This window comes from Theropithecus gelada, chromosome X (assembly GCF_003255815.1).
Source record: "Theropithecus gelada isolate Dixy chromosome X, Tgel_1.0, whole genome shotgun sequence".
Classification (NCBI taxonomy): Eukaryota; Metazoa; Chordata; class Mammalia; order Primates; family Cercopithecidae; genus Theropithecus; species Theropithecus gelada.
The window spans coordinates 469715-490081 of NC_037689.1; the positions used below are offsets into that span (position 1 = coordinate 469715).

The 20367-nt window shown below is 42.7% G+C and overlaps 1 protein-coding gene and 1 pseudogene across 1 annotated transcript; both read right to left on the bottom strand.

Moving 5' to 3' along the window:
• Nucleotides 1–5387: 5387 nt before the first annotated feature.
• LOC112616250 (X antigen family member 5-like) lies at nt 5388–10390 on the bottom strand. Its single transcript, XM_025373246.1, has 3 exons — nt 10267–10390; nt 8274–8399; nt 5388–5410 (listed from the first exon to the last, which is right to left on the bottom strand). The coding sequence occupies exons 1-3, from the start codon at nt 10388–10390 to the stop codon at nt 5388–5390; spliced, it is 273 nt and encodes a 90-aa protein (XP_025229031.1).
• Nucleotides 10391–19137: 8747 nt separating this feature from the next.
• LOC112616251 lies at nt 19138–19933 on the bottom strand (annotated as a pseudogene).
• Nucleotides 19934–20367: the final 434 nt, after the last annotated feature.

The window sequence follows — 20367 nt, forward strand, 5'->3', positions numbered from 1 at the left end:
ACCGGTGTCCTTCCCCTTGGTGAGGACAGCCCTCTCCAGGTGGGGACACAGGAGGAAGGGGCCAGGCTAGGTAGTCAGGCTACCAGGGACACCTGTCTGCTGTGGGATGGCAGATGAGATCAGGAGAAGGACAGTTGAAAGGAGGAGAGGGGAAACACACTCCTCAGGCAAGGGACCTGTCTCCTAAAAAGCGAAGACATTGGCCCTACATCGTGTCATTGCTCTAGGCTCCCATGGAAGCACATGATGGTGCAAGAAGGAAACAAAGGCTGGTGGGAGGGGGAAAATAGCTTGCATCATGCCCCATCCTATGTGTTCAATGGTTCCTGAGAGGAGCCCATGCCTTTTTGGGATCTAAAAGGTCATTTCTTGACACAACTCTATTCACCACCCATGAGGAGCAGGGAACTGAGGTAAACTGAGGTCTTCTGGGAGAAAGGCCAATAAGGTTTGTGAGGTCTTCTCATAAGATACACTGCCTTACCCTTATGGTGAGTCTCATACTGCGTTCATCATGTCCTGTGTTCCTATGTGCTGAGATCGCCCTTCTCAATCTCATGTCTGTCCTGGGAATATTTTTCTGGGTATATTCCAGAGAGTCCTGCTACCTGAGGGATTTAAGAAGGTTTCTGAAAGTTCCCTAGGCTGGGAAGTAAATTTCCAAATCCTAGGACACAGTTGTGGCCACACTAAATGAGCTTCCCTGGGTGTGATTCCTGGAATCTGCACTTTTAACAGATCTTGGAGTCTAACTTTCATGGAAACTTGTCTGAGAACTACTAGAGCAGGGGAATAGTCTCATTTCCCAGCTACACACCTCTTTCTCCTTCGTAAAAGTGTAGAAGAGACACGTTTGGTGCCTTCTCTGATGGATGAACTCAAGACCTTCAGGTAAGGAGACCAGCACTCACATGCTGGCTGTTATTCTAATGACGCTCTCAGGATACCATCTCCAAATGATACCCAGACCAGTCCTTTCAAGTCTCCATCTCTTAAATATTTCTGAAGAAATCAAATGTCTTTTGCCTGTGCAGTTTTATGCCCTAAAATTCTAAAGTTTTGCAGTAGCCTTTGGATCTTACTCTTGATTACACAAATATGCAGCTCAGTAGAGTTTTTGCCATGCCTGTGGCCTTTGGCTCCACCACTCACTGCTGGGTGACACTGAGAAAGTTCCTTAACATCTCTGTGCCTCCTTTCTCCAGTAGTATCATTGAAATACTACTGGTAATGTCATCTATTTCTTGGGGTAGTTTAGAGCATTGCGTATATTAAGACATGTACACTTGTCAGGACATTGCCAGCCATATCATAAATTTCCAATCAATTCTAGCTGTTATTTTCGCCAAGATTGTTGCTGTGTCCACATTTCCCTGGAACATGATCCAGAGAGACTATGTCATGAATACCTTTGACCCCTTGGATGATCCTTCTGTTATCACTTCAGCTCTTTCGGGACTCAAGAAATGAGTCTGTGTGGCTGGCAGGAGGGCATACTTTTCTTCGAAAGATGAATAATCAATGCTCCTCATGGGGCTATTCTAAAGCCTAAATTCAAAGCTGGGGTTTTATCTTCATGAGCTTGTATGGAGAATTTGAATGAAAACTTTCTAGGAAATTAGAACTCTAGTGACCTCTTCATGTCATTTGTATAATTCTTGGGCAAGTAAGTAGTCACTGGATAAGGGTAGCACATAATTATATAGAATTTTAAAAATGTATGCATGTACTATTTCATAGTTAGTGCTTTTTGTATCCTGTCTATCTTTGTCTTACAAGATGCTGCAGATTCCCTTACATTTTCTTCTACAAGTGTTGTAGCAGTAGCTTTTACATTGAGTTCTGTGATGTATTTTGAGTTCACTTTTGTATATGGTGTGAGGCAAAGGTTGAGGTTCATTTGTTTGCATATCAGTGTCCGATTGTTCCAGCACCATTCCTGGAATAAAACATCCTCCCCTACTGAATTATCTTGGCACTGTATGGAGAAATCCATTTAACTTGCATATATAGATCTACCTTCGGACTCTCGTGCCTTTTCTTCTGCCAATATCACAGTGTCTTGATTAGCATAGTTGTCAAATGCATTTTGAAATCAGGTAATGTGAGTACTCCAATATTATTTGCCCTTTATAACATTGTTAGGCTATTCTAGTCCCTTTGCTTTCCCATGTAAATTTTGAAGTCAGCTTGTCAATTTATAGAAACAAGAGGCTGCAAGTGTTTTAACTGGGTTTACATTGAATGTATAGATTATTTGGGAGAAACTGACACATTGACAATCTTGAGTCTTGGGATCCATTAACGTTGTGTGTCTCTCCACTTATTTCAGCATGCTTTCATGTTTCTTCAAAATGTTTTCCAGGGAGTCTAAGTCTCTTCATAGGCCTCTAAGGTCTTGCTTTATGAATCTGGGTGTTCCTGTATTGGGTGCATATATATTTAGGATAGTTAGCTCTTCTGGTTGAATTGATCCCTTTACCATTATGTAATGGCCTTCTTTGTCTCTTTTGATCTTTGTTGGTTTAAAGTCTGTTTTATCAGAGACTGGGATGGCAACCCCTGCTTTTTTTTTTTTTTTTTTTTTTTGCTTTCCATTTGCTTGGTAGATCTTCCTCCATCCCTTTATTTTGAGCCTATGTGTGTCTTGCACGTGAGATAGGTCTCGTGAATACAGCACACTGATGGGTCTTGACTCTTATCCAACTTGCCAGTCTGTGTCTTTTAATTGGGGCATTTAGCCCACTTACATTTAAGGTTAATATTCTTTTTTAAGAATTTGATCCTGTCGTTGTGATGTCAGCTGGTTGTTTTGCCCGTTCATTGATGCAGTTTCTTCATAGCATCGATGGACTTTACAATTTGGTATGTTTTTTGCAGTGGCTGGTACTGGTTGTTCCTTTCCATGTTTAGTGCTTCCTTCAGGAGCTCTTGTAAGGCAGGCCTGATGGTGACAAAATCTCTCAGCATTTGCTTGTCTGTAAAGGATTTTATTTCTCCTACACTTGTGAATCTTAGTTTGGCTGGATATGAGATTCTGGGTGGAAAATTCTTTACTTTAAGAATGTTGAATATTGGCTCCCACTCTCTTCTGGCTTGTATGGTTTCTGCCAAGAGATTCGCTGCTAGTCTGATGGGCTTCCCTTTGTGGGTAACCCGACTTTTCTGTCTGGCTGCCCTTAACATTTTTTCCTTCATTTCAACCTTGGTGAATCTGACAATTATGTGTCTTGGGGTTGCTCTTCTCAAGGAGTATCTTTGTGGTGTTCTCTGTATTTCCTGAATTTGAATGTTGGCCTGCCTTCCTAGGTTGGGGAAGTTCTCCTGGATAATATCCTGAAGAGTGTTTTCTAACTTGGATCCATTCTCCCCGTCACGTTCAGTAACACCAATCCAACGTACATTTGGTCTTTTCACATAGTCCCATATTTCTTGGAGGCTTTGTTCATTTCTTTTCACTCTTTTTTCTCTAATCTTGTCTTGTTGAGTTCATTAATTTAATCTCCAATCACTGATATCCTTTCTTCCACTTGATCGAATCTGTACTGAAGCTTGTGCATGCATCAAGAAGTTCTCGTGCTGTGGTTTTCAGCTCCATCAGGTCATTTAAGGTCTTCTTAACACTGTTTATTCTAGTTAGCCAGTCGTCTAACCTTGTTTCAAGGTTTTTAGCTTCCTTGTGATGGGTTAGAACATGCTCCTTTAGTTTGGAGAACTTTTGAAGCCTTTTGAACTTACCGACCTTTTGAAGCCTTCTTCTGTCAACTGGTCAAACGCATTCTCCATCCAGTTTTGTTCCTTTGCTGGCGAGGAGCTGCGATCCTTTGTAGGAGAAGAGGCACTCTGGTTTCTGGAGTTGTCAGCTTTTCTGCTCTGGTTTCTCCACATCTTTGTGGTTTTATCTACCTTTGGTCTTTGATGTTGGTGACCTACAGATGGGGTTTTGGTGTGGATGTGCTTTTTGTTGATGTTTATGTTATTCCTTTCTGTTCCTTAGTTTTCCTTCTAACAGTCAGGACCCTCAGCTGCAGGTCTGTTGGAGTTTGCTGGACATCCACTCTAGACCTTGTTTGCCTGGGTATCACCAGGGGAGGCTGCAGAGCAGCATATATGGCTGCCTGATCCTTCCTCTGGAAGCTTGGTCCCAGACGGCCACCCACCTGTATGAAGTATCTGTCGGCACCTACTGGGGGCTCCCAGTCAGCCTACACGAGGGCCAGGGACCCACTTGAGGAGGCAGTCTGTCCGTTCTCAGAGCTCGAGTGCCATGCTGGGAGAACCACTGCTCTCTTCAGAGCTGTCAGACGGGGACGTTTGGTCTGCGGAAGCTGTCTGCTGCCTTTTGTTCTGATATGCCCTGCCCTCAGAGGTGGAATCTAGAGAGGCAGTAGGCCTTGCTGAGCTGTGGTGGGTATGCCCAGTTCCAGCTTCCCAGCCTCCTTGTTTACACTGTGAACACAAAACCGCCTACTCAAGCCTCAGCAATGGCGGACACCCCTCCCCTTGCCAAGCTGCAGCATTGCAGGTCGATCTCAGACTGCTGCGCTAGCAGTGAGCAAGGCTCCGTGGGCGTGGGACCCGACCAGCCAGGCACAGGAGGGAATTTCCTGGTCTGCCGGCTTTGAAGACTGTGGGAAAAGCACAAGTACAGACTGTCACAGCTTCCCTTGGCTAGTAAAGGGAAATCCCCTGGCCCCTTGTGCTTCCCGGGTGAGGCTACGCCCTGCCCTGCTTCGGCTCGCCCTCCGTGGACTGCACCCACTGTCCAACCAGTCCCAATGAGAGGAACCAGGTACCTCAGTTGGAGATGCATAAATCACCCATCTTCTGTGTCAATCTCGCTGGGAGCTGCAGATCGGAGCTGTTCCTATTCGCCCATCTTCCAAAAATGATACTATTTTTTATTAAAACAGTCTCAGTCACCCAGGCTGGAGTTGCAGTGGCGTGAAAATGGCTATCTGCATCCTCGACCTCCTAGGCTCAAGGGAACCTCCCACCTCAGCCTCCAGAGTAGCTGGAGTATACACCTACAAACATACATGCATACATTCATTCAGAGTAGCCGGAGTATACATCTACATACATACATGCATACATTCATGCATTCATTCATTTATTTTTGTAGACAGGGAGTTTCACCATGTTGCCTAGACACGTCTCAATTTCCCAAGCTCAAGCCATCCTCATGCTTCGGCATCCCAGTGTCCTGGGATTACAGGTATGAGCTGTTGCACCTGGGTAAAATTTCCAATAGTGTCTTATATGTGACTATAAATGAACAAAAGATGTGCAAGACCTCTTTGAAGAAAACTGTAAGACTTTATTGAGATTTTTAAAGTCAAGTATCTCAGATGCATTCAGTTTGTACTCTGTCAGCTTGTCTTCATTTAAACCTGTGGTTGCCCTTCCCCTGCAATGGAAACATAACAGGAGGGAACATTACTAGCAAAACTGTACTTAGATGAAATTAAAGGTATGCAGAAGACACCAACGTTTACTTTCATACAATGGACAAAAACCAGAAGCCTCAGGGTCACCCTACAGCTAACATTCAATGACTTTGAAAATACACTTCCAAGGGTACATATTAGCAACACTTTTTAACCACACCCTGCTTTTAGTGCTAGAAGGAAACCAAAAGACAGTCCAAGGTCAGAATACATTAAATCAAGTAGACCTATTTAAAAGGACCTATTTAAAGTGGACCTATTTAAAGTAGATAGCAACCATTATGTAGAGTTTTACTCAAAACACGACCAAGACATAAAAAAACCTAAGCAACAGAAGGAATTTGTGAAAAATGTATAATTTAATGTTTTGGCTTGAAACTATGGTCTTGATGTTCAATAGGCTCCTGCAAAAAGTCTGAAAATTATCTTTTGAGAAAACAGTTAATGTCACATTAGGAAATACATAAGTGAAATTAATAGAAAGGCCAGTATTGCATTTGTTTTTTCTCTATTGTACAGAAGTGCAACAATATTGCTTTGGGCTAGGTTACCCTTCTGTGTTTTTTTTTTTTTAACATAAACATTTGCATCCAGCTTTCACATATAGTCCTCATGACGATATGAATAATGACACTTTAATCACCGGAATGTATTCCCATTTCTATAATTCATTAAATGGTCATATAAGTTTTAAAGTATCAGGATCATTATTGATAATAAAATGTGAAAGAGTTATACATCATAACCAGTGTGGCAGAAAAAAAAATAGAGAGGGAAAGGAAAACGGAGAGTAAGGCATCTGGAAAAGCTAAATATTTGCTTCTAAAAGTGACTGTTTTGAGGGACGACCAGCAAATTTCACAAGCTCATGCACACTTTGTGATGTTCAGATATTTAGGTATTAAAGGGATACATTAAATAATGTAGGTGTTCCTAGCATGTCAACCATTTCATCCATACTCTGAAAATATTAGTGTTCAAGAATGTATTCCCTGTCAATTATGCCCTACATTCAATATCTCTGTCTTGTTCATATTCCGTGTTGTGCTTTTTCCATTTTCCTCAAGATTGTTTAAGCTACTGGATGCTGTCTTCCTAGATATTTCGCAAAAGAACGATCTATTAAATTTATTACTTTTGGATTAGTTTTACTTTTGTTAATGATTTGTACCTTTCATTTACTGCCTGTTTCCTTTCCCCTTAAGTTTCTTTTGTGACTCTTTTTTTTTATTTCTTAGTATTTTTTTTCTTGTATCATGTAATTTGCTGTCTATTTTAATAGGATATGCATATAATGCTATGACTCTCCTAAGAATACAATTCAGACTTGTTCGATAGGCTCCTGGAAATCGTCTACAAGCTATCTTTTAATGTAAATAGTAGAATGGAGTGGTTCAGCAGTGTGGAGTAAAAACATTTAGATGGTTTCTCCCCTATACGTGTAGTGCTTCCTTTAAATTCAGAAGTTCTTCTAATTAAGTCGGCAATTTGGAAAATATGTGTGAAAAATACGTATGTGGAATACTCAGGACTTAGTACGTTATAGACTTTGAACTTTAAATCATATCATCTGATGACTCAAGACAGAAACCTGTAATACATAACCTCTGATTCTTCAATCTACACACAGTAGATCATGAAGACTGACAGGATGGCAGGGAGCATGCTTAGCACAGGCATCTTACAACCACCTTGAGCGTGACTAACCTACATGCGTGCTCCCTGCTTCATGGGCCACAAAAACCTGACTGTCTCTATCGATTTTATTACTCAGTCATTCAAGGCTTCACTGCGGGAAGACTTTAAAATGTAATCATTGGGTCCGGCGAGGGAGGAGGTTCACCCCTGTAATCACTCCCAACATTTTGGGAGGCCGAGGCAGGTGGGTCACTTGAGGTCAGGAATTCGAGCCCAGCCTGACCAACATGGTGAAACCTCGTCTCTACTAAAAATAAAAAAATTGGTTGGTGTGGTGGTAGGCACCAGTAATCCCAAATACACGGGAGGCTGAGGCATGAGAATTGCTTGAACCCGGGAGGTAGAAGTCGCAGTGAACCGAGATGGGACCACTGCACTCTATCCTGGGCGACAGAGTGAGACTCCTTCTGAAAAAAAAAAAAAAAATGCAATCATTGTTTAAGAGCCTGACAGAATTTAGGATTTGACAAAATCCAAGAACATTCATGAAGATCTCCATGCGGGAAAACAAGCATCAAGCAGAGTGCCTGCCCATTTTCTTAGGAGCAATGAAATCTCAACTCAGACATTTTAATTGGACTAAAGCTGATTGCTATGATAAACAAATCATGAAAATCAGACTATCTGTGTATTCTCTCCAACAGAACCAGAGCATGCAGAAATCAGCACTGAAATGGATTTTAATCTAACTGATGTGCATTCACTATTTTCAATAAAAGCAAAAATGGGTGTAGGATTGATGTGATTTGTCCAGAATCTCACAAATTATGTTGGAGCTGGTACTACAATCTCCATCAGGGACAAAGTGGTATTACAAATGCATTTATTTGTGAGAAACAGAAATTACAAAATAATCTGAAAATTATTAGCTGTTGGTTATACTCAGAAGTAACAAAATGCCTTGCTATTTGATGATTCAATATGGCTTTGACCCAATTTGTGTCTGTGTCTGATAGTGTTTCAGTTTTGCCGTCAGGTTTCTGGGGTCTGAACTACCTTCCAAATAAAGTCTGCATTTGAATTCTGTTTTTAAAGGGGCAGTAATATTCTCTCTTTTTATTATCAAAACTATAATATTGTGGAATACAGAAAGCACGTACTTTTGAATCTTAATGGATAACATACCTCCTTCTGGCATTTTAAATTGCTCTGATTTTGGCAGAATATTTCCCTGAACATCAGGACCATCTCTGCATTCATCCCCAGTCTTTGACTGAGACAGCTCCTGGAGATCAGCTTCCAGGTAGGGCACTAAAAAATACCAAGGATGTCGACTGGAGCAGCCAAACAAGAATGATAAATAAGGAACTGATCCTATTCTTTTCCTCAGTGTTATACAATAAAAGCCTATAAGCTACTGTGGTAATACATGTGATGCAAAGATGTCCCACCTTTGTTTTCCTGAATTATGATATCTTATCTTAAATGACAATCTGAGGATAAGTCTCAGCACACCTGCATCTCCCATACTTTACCATTGTGTATTATAAACACACAGCTACCTAGGAAAACTGAAGACAGCCTCATGGATAGCATTTTAATCGTAACTTCAATGTAATTTTCTGAAGGATTAGATCAATGTATTGGTGAGCCTATGACAAATCTTATGGTCCTGACACTCATCCCCTGTTGAGTATCTTGAAAATGTTGGGGTTAAACTTAATTAAAGTTATTCTTAGGTCGAAAGGCCCTATATGTGACTTTTCATACATGAATGTCATTAAGAAAAAAAGTACGAAATATAACAGCAAAATCACTGTCTTCCAGAGAGAGTACGGGAACTGAAGTGCAAAGAAATTAATGGGCATTGTTGACAGTCATATTCTGGAAACCTCTTAACAGGGAATTGCTAAAATAACGCATGGCCCAAATTCTGTCTCTGAGTAGTTTGAAAATGCTGTCTGTTGAGGAAACAGTTTCTGTTTCATGATAATCTTATCATACTTGGAGTTTTCTAATTATAAAAATACTGAAACAACTTTTAAAAGCCCCTTCAAAATCCTACAAATATGGTTACCTATATTTGGTGGGTGGCCATTGTCCTGAATTATCCAGCTTTTACCAGACATACGGTCAAAATATAAATCAAAGGAAACAGTGGCTGTCATTCATTGGCCTCTTTTCTGGAGTTGCTATCTTGCTTCACTGAACTGCGTTTTGCCCTGAGCCAATACCGAATTACCTTATAGTACAGATACATTTGAGTATTAAGCATTTTTAATCCAAATCATTCACATTTTCTAAAAGAGATGGCAGGAATAATGCAAACCTTGGAACAAAATATGAATTCCTTCTCCATGAGTCAAGTGTTCTTGATAAGTCTCAACCTCTGATTCTCAGTTTTCTTATTTATTTTTATTTTTATTTTTGGAGACGGAGTCTCGCTGTGTCACCGAGTTTGGAGTGCAGTGGTGCAATCTTGGCTCACTGCAACCAATGCCGCCCCGGCTCAAGCGATTCTCCTGTCGCAGCCTGCTTAGCAGCTGGGATTACGAATGTGTGCCACCATGCCCAGCTAATTTTTGTACTTTTAGTAGAGATGGGGTTTCACCACATTGGTCAGGCTGGTCTCGAACTCCTGACCTCAAATGATCCGGCCGTCTCGGCCTCCCAAAGCGCAGGGATTACAGGCATGAGCCACCACACCCGGCCTCAATTTTATTTATAAAATGAGGTTAACATCCCTTTGCAAATGGGCTTTATTCAGGGTGTTATAAGGTAGGGCAACTTGGCACTCGACATGCTATTAAAGGGTGCTTACAACACTGTGAACACCATGGCTGAGAAGATCTCACTGTAACATCCTAATAATATGAAGTTAAACTAGTGAAATAATGGACATTTTTATACAATCAATTAAATGGTTTCATCTGATTTAGGAAGCACTGTATTTTCAAGCATACATAGTGCACCTCGAAGAAAAAGAGAAGATTAATCATATCCAGGGGCTGCAGGAAGCTGCAAACTATACCCGTCACGTTTCCAGCCAACCCTCAGCAAATGTTTGAGATCCTTTCCTACTGTTTTCTTTCCTCCTCTTACTGGTCATGGCATAAGGCATGATGCACATATAGGCCTCCCCCTACGCATAGACATTCTTTCTTTCCCTTCCCACCACCTTGAATCTCAGCTGCACCCTGATCTTCTCTCTTCTGACCAGGTGTATGATCCTGATTTTCAGCTGGTGGTTCTTCTTGTTGAGGCTCTGGCACACTGGGCTCCTGGGACAAGGGCGGGGACATGGTGTGTGCATGTGCAGATAAAAAATTTTCTTATCAATGCATGTCAATAATATGAATACAGAGATCACACAGATACTTTTGATCATATGCATATTTAAAATCATGCTGCAACACTATCCCAACACTATTCCACATACTTATTCTTCATTAGTTACTCTTCCCATGGAGAGGTCACTCTAAGATCGTTACCCTCAATGGCGCTGGAAGCCATTTTAATTTGTGTTGGGCAGAATGGGTGTAAAGTGCTATGAATAAGCATGAGGAGGAAATCACTAGTCAAATCTGGGGAACACAAGTTCACACATCCAGGCAAAAATAATGCTGTAAAAGAAAGCACTACTTCAACAAAGGCACTAGTGTGTCAGACGAAGAGACAAGTATCTTTGTTCTCACTTTGAAATCTGGTGTAAAGTGGGTCTTTTAAAGTGGGGGACTGTTTGGTTGGAGTTAGGTAGGAATCATAATGATTTAGGATTGGCGGAGCCAAGAAGACAAAGATTTTTAGGCAATGGTTCAATTTGTTTTGGGGTTGAAAAATGTCATTTGACACTTTTGACTGAAGATTTGATGGATCTTTCAGGCAGTTGCTGAAATGAACAGGAAAGTTCATTGCAACTTTTATTTTCCTAGGCAAGAGATTCCTATATTAGTAAAGTTATGTTGATGAAGCCAGTGGCATATAAGCTCTCCTCAGTGTAGACAGTAAGCTGTGTGCATGATTCCTGTTCTCACTACTTTTGTATTACTTAGCAGCTTAATGTGGGAAATAGTATATGGAACAGAAGGATAGGAACGGGGCCCTGACCAGAATGCAACCTTTTATAAATAAATTATGATGTATTGCTGAAATGACTCCTATATATTCCATTCACCTGGGCTTCTTTTAGGGAAACACCTTGAGTTGGAAAAGAAAGGTTGCTCAATCTCCCTGCCTCTCTCTGAAAAGCAACGTGAGTAGGAATTGTGGTGTTTCAAAGATTTTTTTAAACGGTGAGAGCAGTTGTAATCATGATGACTTAATTTACCTTTTATCTTTTTATTCTTTCTTGGCAAGGACAGTATCATTATTAATTTTTACTTTATTTTGTTTCTTATTAACCCCAGGTTTTAATATAGTGCACTCAGAAGTGCTCAAATAATGGGAGACAGTGATTTCTAGACTCAAACTTTCTATGAGCAACTGGTTAGCAAATGGTCATGTCATCAGATGGCTGGACTGGACGATACTGTTTCACACTGTATTAGTTAGGGATCTGTAGAAGGACAGAACTGATGGATAGATGTGTATGTGAAGCAGGGTTTATTAAGGAGTATTGACCTACACAATCATAAGGCGAAGTCCCAAAATAGGCTATCAGCAAGCTGAGGAGCAAGAAAGGCAGTCTGAGTTCCAAAACCTCAAACGTATTGAAGCCAGCATTGCAGCCTTTAGTCCATGGCCAAAGGCCTGAGAGCCCCTTGCAGATCACTGGTGTGAGTTCAAGAGTCCAAAAGTGGAAGAACCTGGAGTCTGTTGTTCGAGGATAGGAGGCATGCAGCACGGGAGAAAGCTGGAGGTTGGAAGACTCAATAACTCCGGACCTGCTGGATGAGTTCAAAGGATCATATTAGGATTGGGATTGGGAAAGTTATGAAGGAACCCTTGTGACAAACAGGAAGCAGCGGAAAGTATGAAAGACATTGTAGAGACAAGAAGAGTTGCCTGATACGTGACCCTACAGCAACTCTCTAGCTGTTAAGGGAGGAAACAGAGCTGGGATCAACACAACCAGTCTACCTGTGAGGGGGCTCAATTTCCCACACGACCAGAGCTTTCCATCCTCCATGCACGGGAATCTATGACCAAACTTAGATTTCCACAGGATGGTGGGTGGGTGGGACAAAGTCTACAGATTCCGAGCAGCTGGCAAGTTTCAGGGTACCAGAGTAAACACTGTCACCTGAGCTCAGATTGCTTGGTGGTTGAGGCCAAATTATTTACTACCTACCATGTTCAGTGCAACTCTCCCACTTGCCTCCTAAAATTGGAGCACAGTAGGGGAATGGAGGTCCCTGTGCGTTCACAAGGAGGTCCCCATGAATGCAGGCAATGCATGGCGTTCACCTATGCTGCAGCCCAAGCAAAGCCTCCACATGATACCAAGAGGACAAGAGGTCACATGTACTTTCTGTCCCTTTTGCCTGTGAGTTCCCATCTGTCCAAATAAGACTTCACCTGTGGAAAAGAGACACAGATATCTGCAGATGAAACACACACTTCATCAGTAATAGTATATTTTGTAGTAGCTTTTGTGATCCACATCAAAGATGACGTTTTTGTCTAAAAATACTGAATTGCTAAGGAGGCGGACAAAACTGAGTTCTAATGTGTTTTTGCATATATTCTACAGCAACATTTATCAACCATTCGAGATGTTCTCTGAAAAGGCTTTAATTATTTCTTAACTGGTTTTTAATCCATGGTCACTCATAAGATTAATGTTGTCAGCCAAAAACAGCATTTAAAAGAACGGAGATAAAATAAATTACTAAATAGCGTTCGCTGCATATAGAATATACAAATACACTGCACATCCCCATGAACATACATATATTTATTTGCCTAGTCGACTATATATAAACTGTGTATTTCTCACACAGTGTCATAAAAGAGTTTGAACGTCACTATTTTAGGGGGTATCAGACAAAATGTTTACAGGCCATTTCTGTAGCCATCTATGAAGATGATGGATTAAGATGTGCTCAGAATAAGTTCACAGTTGTCTGTAGCTTTCTACATAATGCTTGAAATGGCACTCGGTGATGTTTAAGTTGGTCAGTTTGACTGCAGGGTGTGTTCACGTGTGTGCTTCTGCACTCATCTGATGATGCTTTGATATGTCTTCTTTTATTTCCCCCTTTATTATTGACTGGGTCCTATGGTTACTATTTTTTTTTTTTTTTTTTTTTGAGACGGAGTCTCGCTCTGTCGCCCAGGCTGGAGTGCAGTGGCCGGATCTCAGCTCACTGCAAGCTCCGCCTCCCGGGTTCACGCCATTCTCCTGCCTCAGCCTCCCGAGTAGCTGGGACTACAGGCGCCCGCCACCTCGCCCGGCTAGTTTTTTGTATTTTTTAGTAGAGACGGGGTTTCACCGTGTTAGCCAGGATGGTCTCGATCTCCTGACCTTGTGATCCGCCCGTCTCGGCCTCCCAAAGTGCTGGGATTACAGGCTTGAGCCACCGCGCCCGGCCTAATTTTTTGTATTTTTAGTAGAGACGAGGTTTCACCGTGGTCTCAATCTCCTGACCTTGTGATCCGCCCGCCTCGGCCTCCCAAAGTGCTGGGATTACAGGCGTGAGCCACCGCGCCCGGCCTATGGTTACTATTATGTAATTCATTAGTATCGTGACAGGGACATCTGTGATACTTAGTGTTGATCCACTTCACGTGAAATTTACTTTCAAGCGTGAATACTTTATCTTACCAACTTTCCTTAAGTAGGTCAAGGAGCTGAATGCAATTCAATATTAGTAGTTGATGTTAGATCATACTGAGCTATAATCCTGCTAAACCGCTAATCATACTAACTGTTGTTACGCCTCAGCTTTTATGTCACCATAATGCTTAGATAAATGACACAAAGACCAAAACATAGAAGGACGGATTCTGAGATATTGACTTCTTTTTAAATTTCCAAATTTTACTTTAAGTTCAGGGGTACATGTGCGGGATGTGCAAGTTTGTTACATAGGTAAATGTGTGCAACTGTGATTTACTGCACAAATCATCACATCACCCAGGTATTAAGCCAGCATCCATGAGCTATTCCTCCTGATCCTCTTCCTCCTCCCACCCCTGCCCTCCAGTACGCCCCAGTGTGTGATGCTTCTCCCGTGTGTCCATGTGTTTTAATCATTTAGCTCCCACTTATAAGTAAGAACATCCGGTATTTGGTTTTCTGTTCCTGCATTAGTTTGCTAAGGATAATGGCCGCCACCACCACCCATGTCCCTGCCAAGGACATGAGCTCATTCGTTTTATGGCTGCATAGTATTCCATGGTGTATATGGACCACATTTGCTTGATTCAGTTTATCATTGAAGGGATGGACATATCGAATATCACAAAGACACTAGTTCCTTACTGTGGGAAATATCCCACTGTGATGGGGCAGACAGACAAAGAGAACAGCAGTTGAAGTGCAAAGGAGAAACACAGGAAAGGAAACCAAAAAAATAAAAAACAACTAATGTAGTTGCCACGAGACAGGACAAAATAACACAATTTCTTAAAAGATAATCTTGCTCAATTGCCTTTGCCTCTTTTCTGAAAATCAACTTATTAGGTTTGTGAGTCTATTGCTGGACTCTACTGGATTTTGATCTGTAGATTTTCCCCCAATACCACACTGTCTTGAATATCGCAGAAGTAACACAATTGCCATATGCGGCTGGATGATTAAAAATCATAATGAATAGCTTCATTCAATGCTCCTAACTCAAGGCAGCACCCTCACCTCAGCTGAGGATCCCATGCCTCCCACCTTCTCAGGGGCTCTGCTCCTGCACTGATCACTCTTCTCTCCTGAACCATCGATGGCTCCCTCTATATTGGGTCAGTCCCCAAGCCAAGGGGGAAGTCACATTCTTCCAACTCACTGATAACATAATCAATCAATGAATAAAATAGAATTAATGTGAATCTTAACATCATGTAGAGTAAATTCCCCCAAGTTACACTTCAGAATTGGTTTAGATATTCTGGTTCATTTTCCTTTGTAGAAAATTTTGAAAATGGACTCCAATGAAGTGTGTTGCATGAGTTCATGCAGTTTTCCTTTGCAGGGCAGCAGACACATGTGTTCGTAGCTACAGAAGGACATGGGGTTAGAGGGTGAGTTTTCCCGTAGCTTGGGGAATGATCCAATGTAGAGGGAGCAGTTGATGGTTCAGGAGAGAGGAGTGATCACTGTAGGAGCAAAGCCCGTGACAAGGTGGGAGGCATGGTATACTGACCTGAGGTGAGGCGACTGGCTTCAATTAGGAGTATTGTATGCAGGAGGGCAGCAGAGAATGTCCATGAATCACTGAAGGTGAGGGTGGCTTTGGGGGTTCCTGACACAGTGTCAGCAACTGTGTGATTCACCAGCAGGACCCTGACTCACTACAACATGGTGAAACTTTCTTTGAGTAAAGGAAGAGTGAAGGGGTAGAGATGATGAAGCTGTCACTCCTGGGAGACTATGCATTTCCCCATAGTATGAAGCAACAGCCGAGCTGTTGTCTATTATGAAAAACACATGTCCTCACAGCATTTAACAATAATCTCTCCAACTGGAAGAGAACTGGCTCACTGGATCCCTCAACCGCTGTTCTGTGCAGGATAATGTATGGAGGAAAAGTGCAGCCTGGTGCTGACTTTAATTTTTGTTTTCTCCTGCAGGCAGGTAGAGACAGGACACAATTGTTGCCAATGAACTTTCAGTAGGTCAAAAATCCTGAACGTTTGAATTGCTGTTTCCTCCAAGTGGGAGGGAAAAAAATCAGTTTCCTGGACTTCAGCAAAGCCTTAGATAAACCTTAAGCCTTAGATAAAGGAAAAATAAGTGAGAAGAAGGCCCTGGGCAGTGGCTCGTGCTTGTAATCCCAGTATTTTGAGAGGCTGAGGGAGGAGAATCATTTGAAGCCAGGAGTTCAAGACCAGCCTGAGCAACATAGTGAGACCCCTGCTCTACACAATTTTTAAAATTAGCTGGGCATCATGGCACGTGTCTGTAGTCCCATCTACTCAAAAAGGTAAGGCAGGAGGATAGCTTGAGCACAGGAGTCCTACATTGTGATGCACTATAAGTCGTCCTGTTTACTCCAGCCTGGGCAAAGGAGAAAAACCCTGCCTCAAAAGGGGGATGCTGGTTTGTGAAGACACATTCCAGCCTTGTCTTCAGCTTGGCTGCCACTGCTGCAGCCCGCTCTCAACATTTGAGGCAGGATCTCTCTTGGCCATGGTACTTGTAAGTGTGTTAATGTTGAATTTAGTGCTAGGGGTTTGATGGAAATTACAATGAGATAAAGAAAACGGCCACAGTTGTAAAAATGCCTTTGCATTTTGTGGCTATTAAATCTGGATGTGTGATATCGATGGACGGGATCCAGCAGTTTGACTAATTAACGCAGCTGTCACAAGCAAGGAATTCATCTTTTCTACACTTGTCACCGGATAAGTGATAGAGACAAAAGGGATGGAGGTTATGCAAACTGAGTTTTACAATTATTACAAATTCAGGATTTCATCATGACCATTTCATAAATATGATGACTTTTCACCACATTTCTATTATAATGTGTTTTTCTGAACATGTTTAGTCCCTTCTGCTTACAACCCTTCCAGAATAAAAAACAAAAAAGTTTTGAGAAAGAAACGGGATGATGAAAGAGATAAAAGCTTTTCATCACAGAATACTCCATGCTGATTTTTTAACAATTGGAGAAAGCAGAAAACTTGGCACATGAGGAGAGGCAAGGGAGGGAAGGATGACATCGGTTGTCTCTGTTTTTCAAAACTGTTCCTGGAAACTCTCCAGTTTTCCTCAAGAAATACTTCCCATGCAGGCTTTCCAAGCTGCTGTGAGTCAACGCTGAAATCACACTGACTGATGAGCCATGATCACCTTACAGGTTTTCATGGAAATCAGTTACCAGTTGACAGATTTAAATGTGGAATAACACAGCCTTAACAAAGCACAGAAGTGTGGATTGATTGAGTTTACAGCATGTATAAAAAGCATTTTTTAAAAAATGGCCAACATGGGAAGATCACTTGAGGCTGTGTATTTGAAGGCAGGCTGAGCAACACACTGACACACCTCATCTGAAAAAAAAAATTAAATGGATTAGGTGGGCATGGTCATGCCACTGCCCTCCACCCTCAGCAACAGAAAAACACCCTGAGAAAAAGACATGTGTAAATATAGACATAAAATTCTTTATTTCTGTCACAAAATGTCTTTCTGAGACACACTCTGCACTAAGGGTGACGTGGGACTCTCTGTTCCCAACGTTTCTGGATGCACGAGAATGGCTGGGCAAGACACACATGCACAGACACACACACACACAAACACACACACACACACAAACATACACACACAAAAGCTCTCGCATCCCTTGCTTTCCACTACAAACACCCTGGAATTCGGGTGTGGGGACAGCAGGAAAACCCTGGTCGACCCTGCCTGTGCCTGACTCTACTATAAAGACACACGCACACGTACATTTATCACAGCACTATTCACAATAGCAAAGACGTGGAGCCAACCCAAATGCCCCATCAATGATAGACTGGATAAAGAAAATGTGACACATATACACCATGGAATACTATGCAGCCATTAAAAAGATTAAAAAGGATGAGTTCATGTCATTTTCAGGGACATGGATGAAGCTGGAAACCATCATTCTCAGCAAACTAACACAGGAACAGAAAACCAAACACTGCATGTTCTCACTCATAAGTGGTAGTCGAACAATGAGAACACGTGGACACAGGGAGGGGGACATCCCACACCGGGGCCTGTTGGGGGATGGGGGTCTAGGGGAGGGATAGCATTAGGAGAAATACCTAATGTAGATGACGGCTTGATGGGTGCAGCAAACCACCATGGCACATGTATACCTGTGTAACAAACCTGCATGTTCTGCACACGTATCCCAGAACTTAAAGTATAGTAACAATTTTAAAAGAAAGAAAATGGTTCACGGCAAGGTGAGGTGGCTCAGACCTCAAATCTCAGCACGCTGGGTCATCGAGGCATGAGGATTGTTTCAGCCCCAGAGTTCAAGACCATCCTGGGCAACATAGGGAGACCCTATCTTTATAAAAAACTTAAAAAGCATATACCCAGGCATGGTGGAACACGCATGTAATTCCAGCTACTTGTGAGGCTGAGATGGAGGGATTGCTTGAGTCTGGGAGGTCAAGGCTGCAGCGAGCTATGATTTCTCCACTGCACTACAGGCTGAGCAACACAGTGACAGCCTGTCTCAAATGAGACGAAAAGAAAAGAAAGTGCTTCAGGGCCAGCTGCGATGGGTGATGAAGCCTCATTTCAAAGGTCAACCACTGCCATGGGGCACTGATGCAATGGATGGCTCTGTAGTAGTCATGGCTCTGGGATCCTGGGACTGATGTCATTCCACTCGGCGAGAGCAGCCCTCTCCGGGCTGGGACACAGGAGGAAGGGGCCAGGCTAGATCAGCAGGCTACCAGGGACACCTGTCTGCTATGGAATGGCAGATGGGATCAGGAGAAGGACAGCTGAAAGGAGGAGAGGGGAGACGCACTGCTCAGGCGAGGGGCTGGTCTCCTAAAAAGGGAAGTCATTGGCCCTAGGTCGTGTCATTGCTCTAGGCCCCCATGGAAGCACATGATGGTGCAAGAAGGAAATCAAAGCTGATGGGAGGGGGACAACAGCTTGCATCATGTCCCATCCTATGTGTTCAGTGGCCCCTGAGAGAAGCCCATGCCTTTTGGGGATCTAAAAGGTCATTTCCTGACACAACTCCATTCACCACCCATGAGGAGCAGGGATTTGAGATAAACTGAGGCCTCTGGGGAGAAAGGCCAGTAAGAGTTGTGAGGTCTTCTCATAAGATGCACTGCCTTACCCTTATGGTGAGTCTCACACTGTCTTCCTCATGTCCTGTGTTGCTGTGTGCTCTGAGGTCACTCTTCTCAACCTCATGTCTGTCCTGGGAAGAGTGGATATATTTCAGACAGTCTTGCTACCTAAGGGATTTAATAAAGTTTCTTGAAGTTCCCTAGGCTGGGATTTTACGTGGAGTCTGTAGCCATGGACAATCAGTTCATTAGAGGACTTCTCGGCACGCACTTCCGTAGCCACCCTGTGGAAAGCTGGATGAAAGGCACACTGCTATCTCTGCACAACAGTGACCATCCGGATGTCACCAACAGGCAGAGACAATTTCTTAAATCTGTCTGAGTAATGGTATCCGCCAGATCACCAACATACAGTGTGGTGGCAGCCTTTTCTGTTGGTGATTCAAGACGACGCATGGTTGAAGCCTGCTTTAGAAGCTTATCTGCTACAGGGTCACTGTTTCCACAATATCGATCTTTAATATTCTGACCAGCAAGGGGGGGTCATCTGGATCTGCAGGCTTCTCATGTCTTTGCAGACAGTCCTCTCCTTTCACCCAGAAAGAACAAATGTAAGGCTTATTCCTCAGCCAGTACAGTGTGGTCCGGGCTAGTTTGAGCAGCATCTCACTACTGGATGCGACTTTCCCCAGCAGAACAACTGGCCGTGTTCTATCAGGGTTACAAATTCCTCTGTCCATAACTGCAGTTGCCTTTAAAGGCAAGTCTGTGTCATGAACCTGTATGGGCAGTGATACTCTAGGTCTAAGAGGCAGGTCTGACAGACATTTCCTGCAGGCTTGGCCCCCTTCAGTCTTCTTGGGATGCATGTGCTCCCCAGGGCACCAGTCAAGCACTGAATGACCTGACACAGAGTTGCATTTTTTCTCATAGTTCTCCTTGGTCATGTTTCTCTGAAACATGTCTGGCACAGAATGGAGAAATCAGCATCCTCCCAGTTTTGCCTATTTTAGGTGCTGGAACCCAGAGAGGTCACCATCTTGAGAGGGTCAGCAGGCAGCAATAGATTTTCAGGTGGGAGAGAGGACCCCCACAATCCCACCAGACCCAGCTCTCCTTCCTGGTGCTGTTCTTGAGGCCCTGGATAATTGCCTTTCACCGCACGTGAGTCATCTTTCTTGAGTCAAGGTGAACCTCACTTCCAAGGAATCCCTATTCTTGTAGGACACTGTGCTTCCTGGTCTCTCCGGGAGCTGGCTAAAATTCCATGTTTTTCCATTGGAATACTGAGATAGAAAACCTTGAAGTGCAGTTTTTTTACAAGGGTCTTTATCCAGCTATGACATTAATTTCCCACTTGGAAGGAGGACAATAGTCTTAT

What these genes read in the sequence shown, in the direction of transcription:
- LOC112616250 (XM_025373246.1), bottom strand. Translation starts at nt 10,390, where the DNA reads ATGTCCCCGCCCTTGTCCCAGGAGCCCAGTGTGCCAGAGCCTCAACAA. An exon ending in GGGTGCAGCTGAGATTCAAG is followed by an intron (nt 8,400 to 10,266) that starts GTGGTGGGAAGG and finishes GGTATTTTTTAG; the next exon opens with TGCCCTACCTGGAAGCTGAT. An exon ending in ATTTAAAATGCCAGAAGGAG is followed by an intron (nt 5,411 to 8,273) that starts GTATGTTATCCA and finishes TTTCCATTGCAG; the next exon opens with GGGAAGGGCAACCACAGGTT.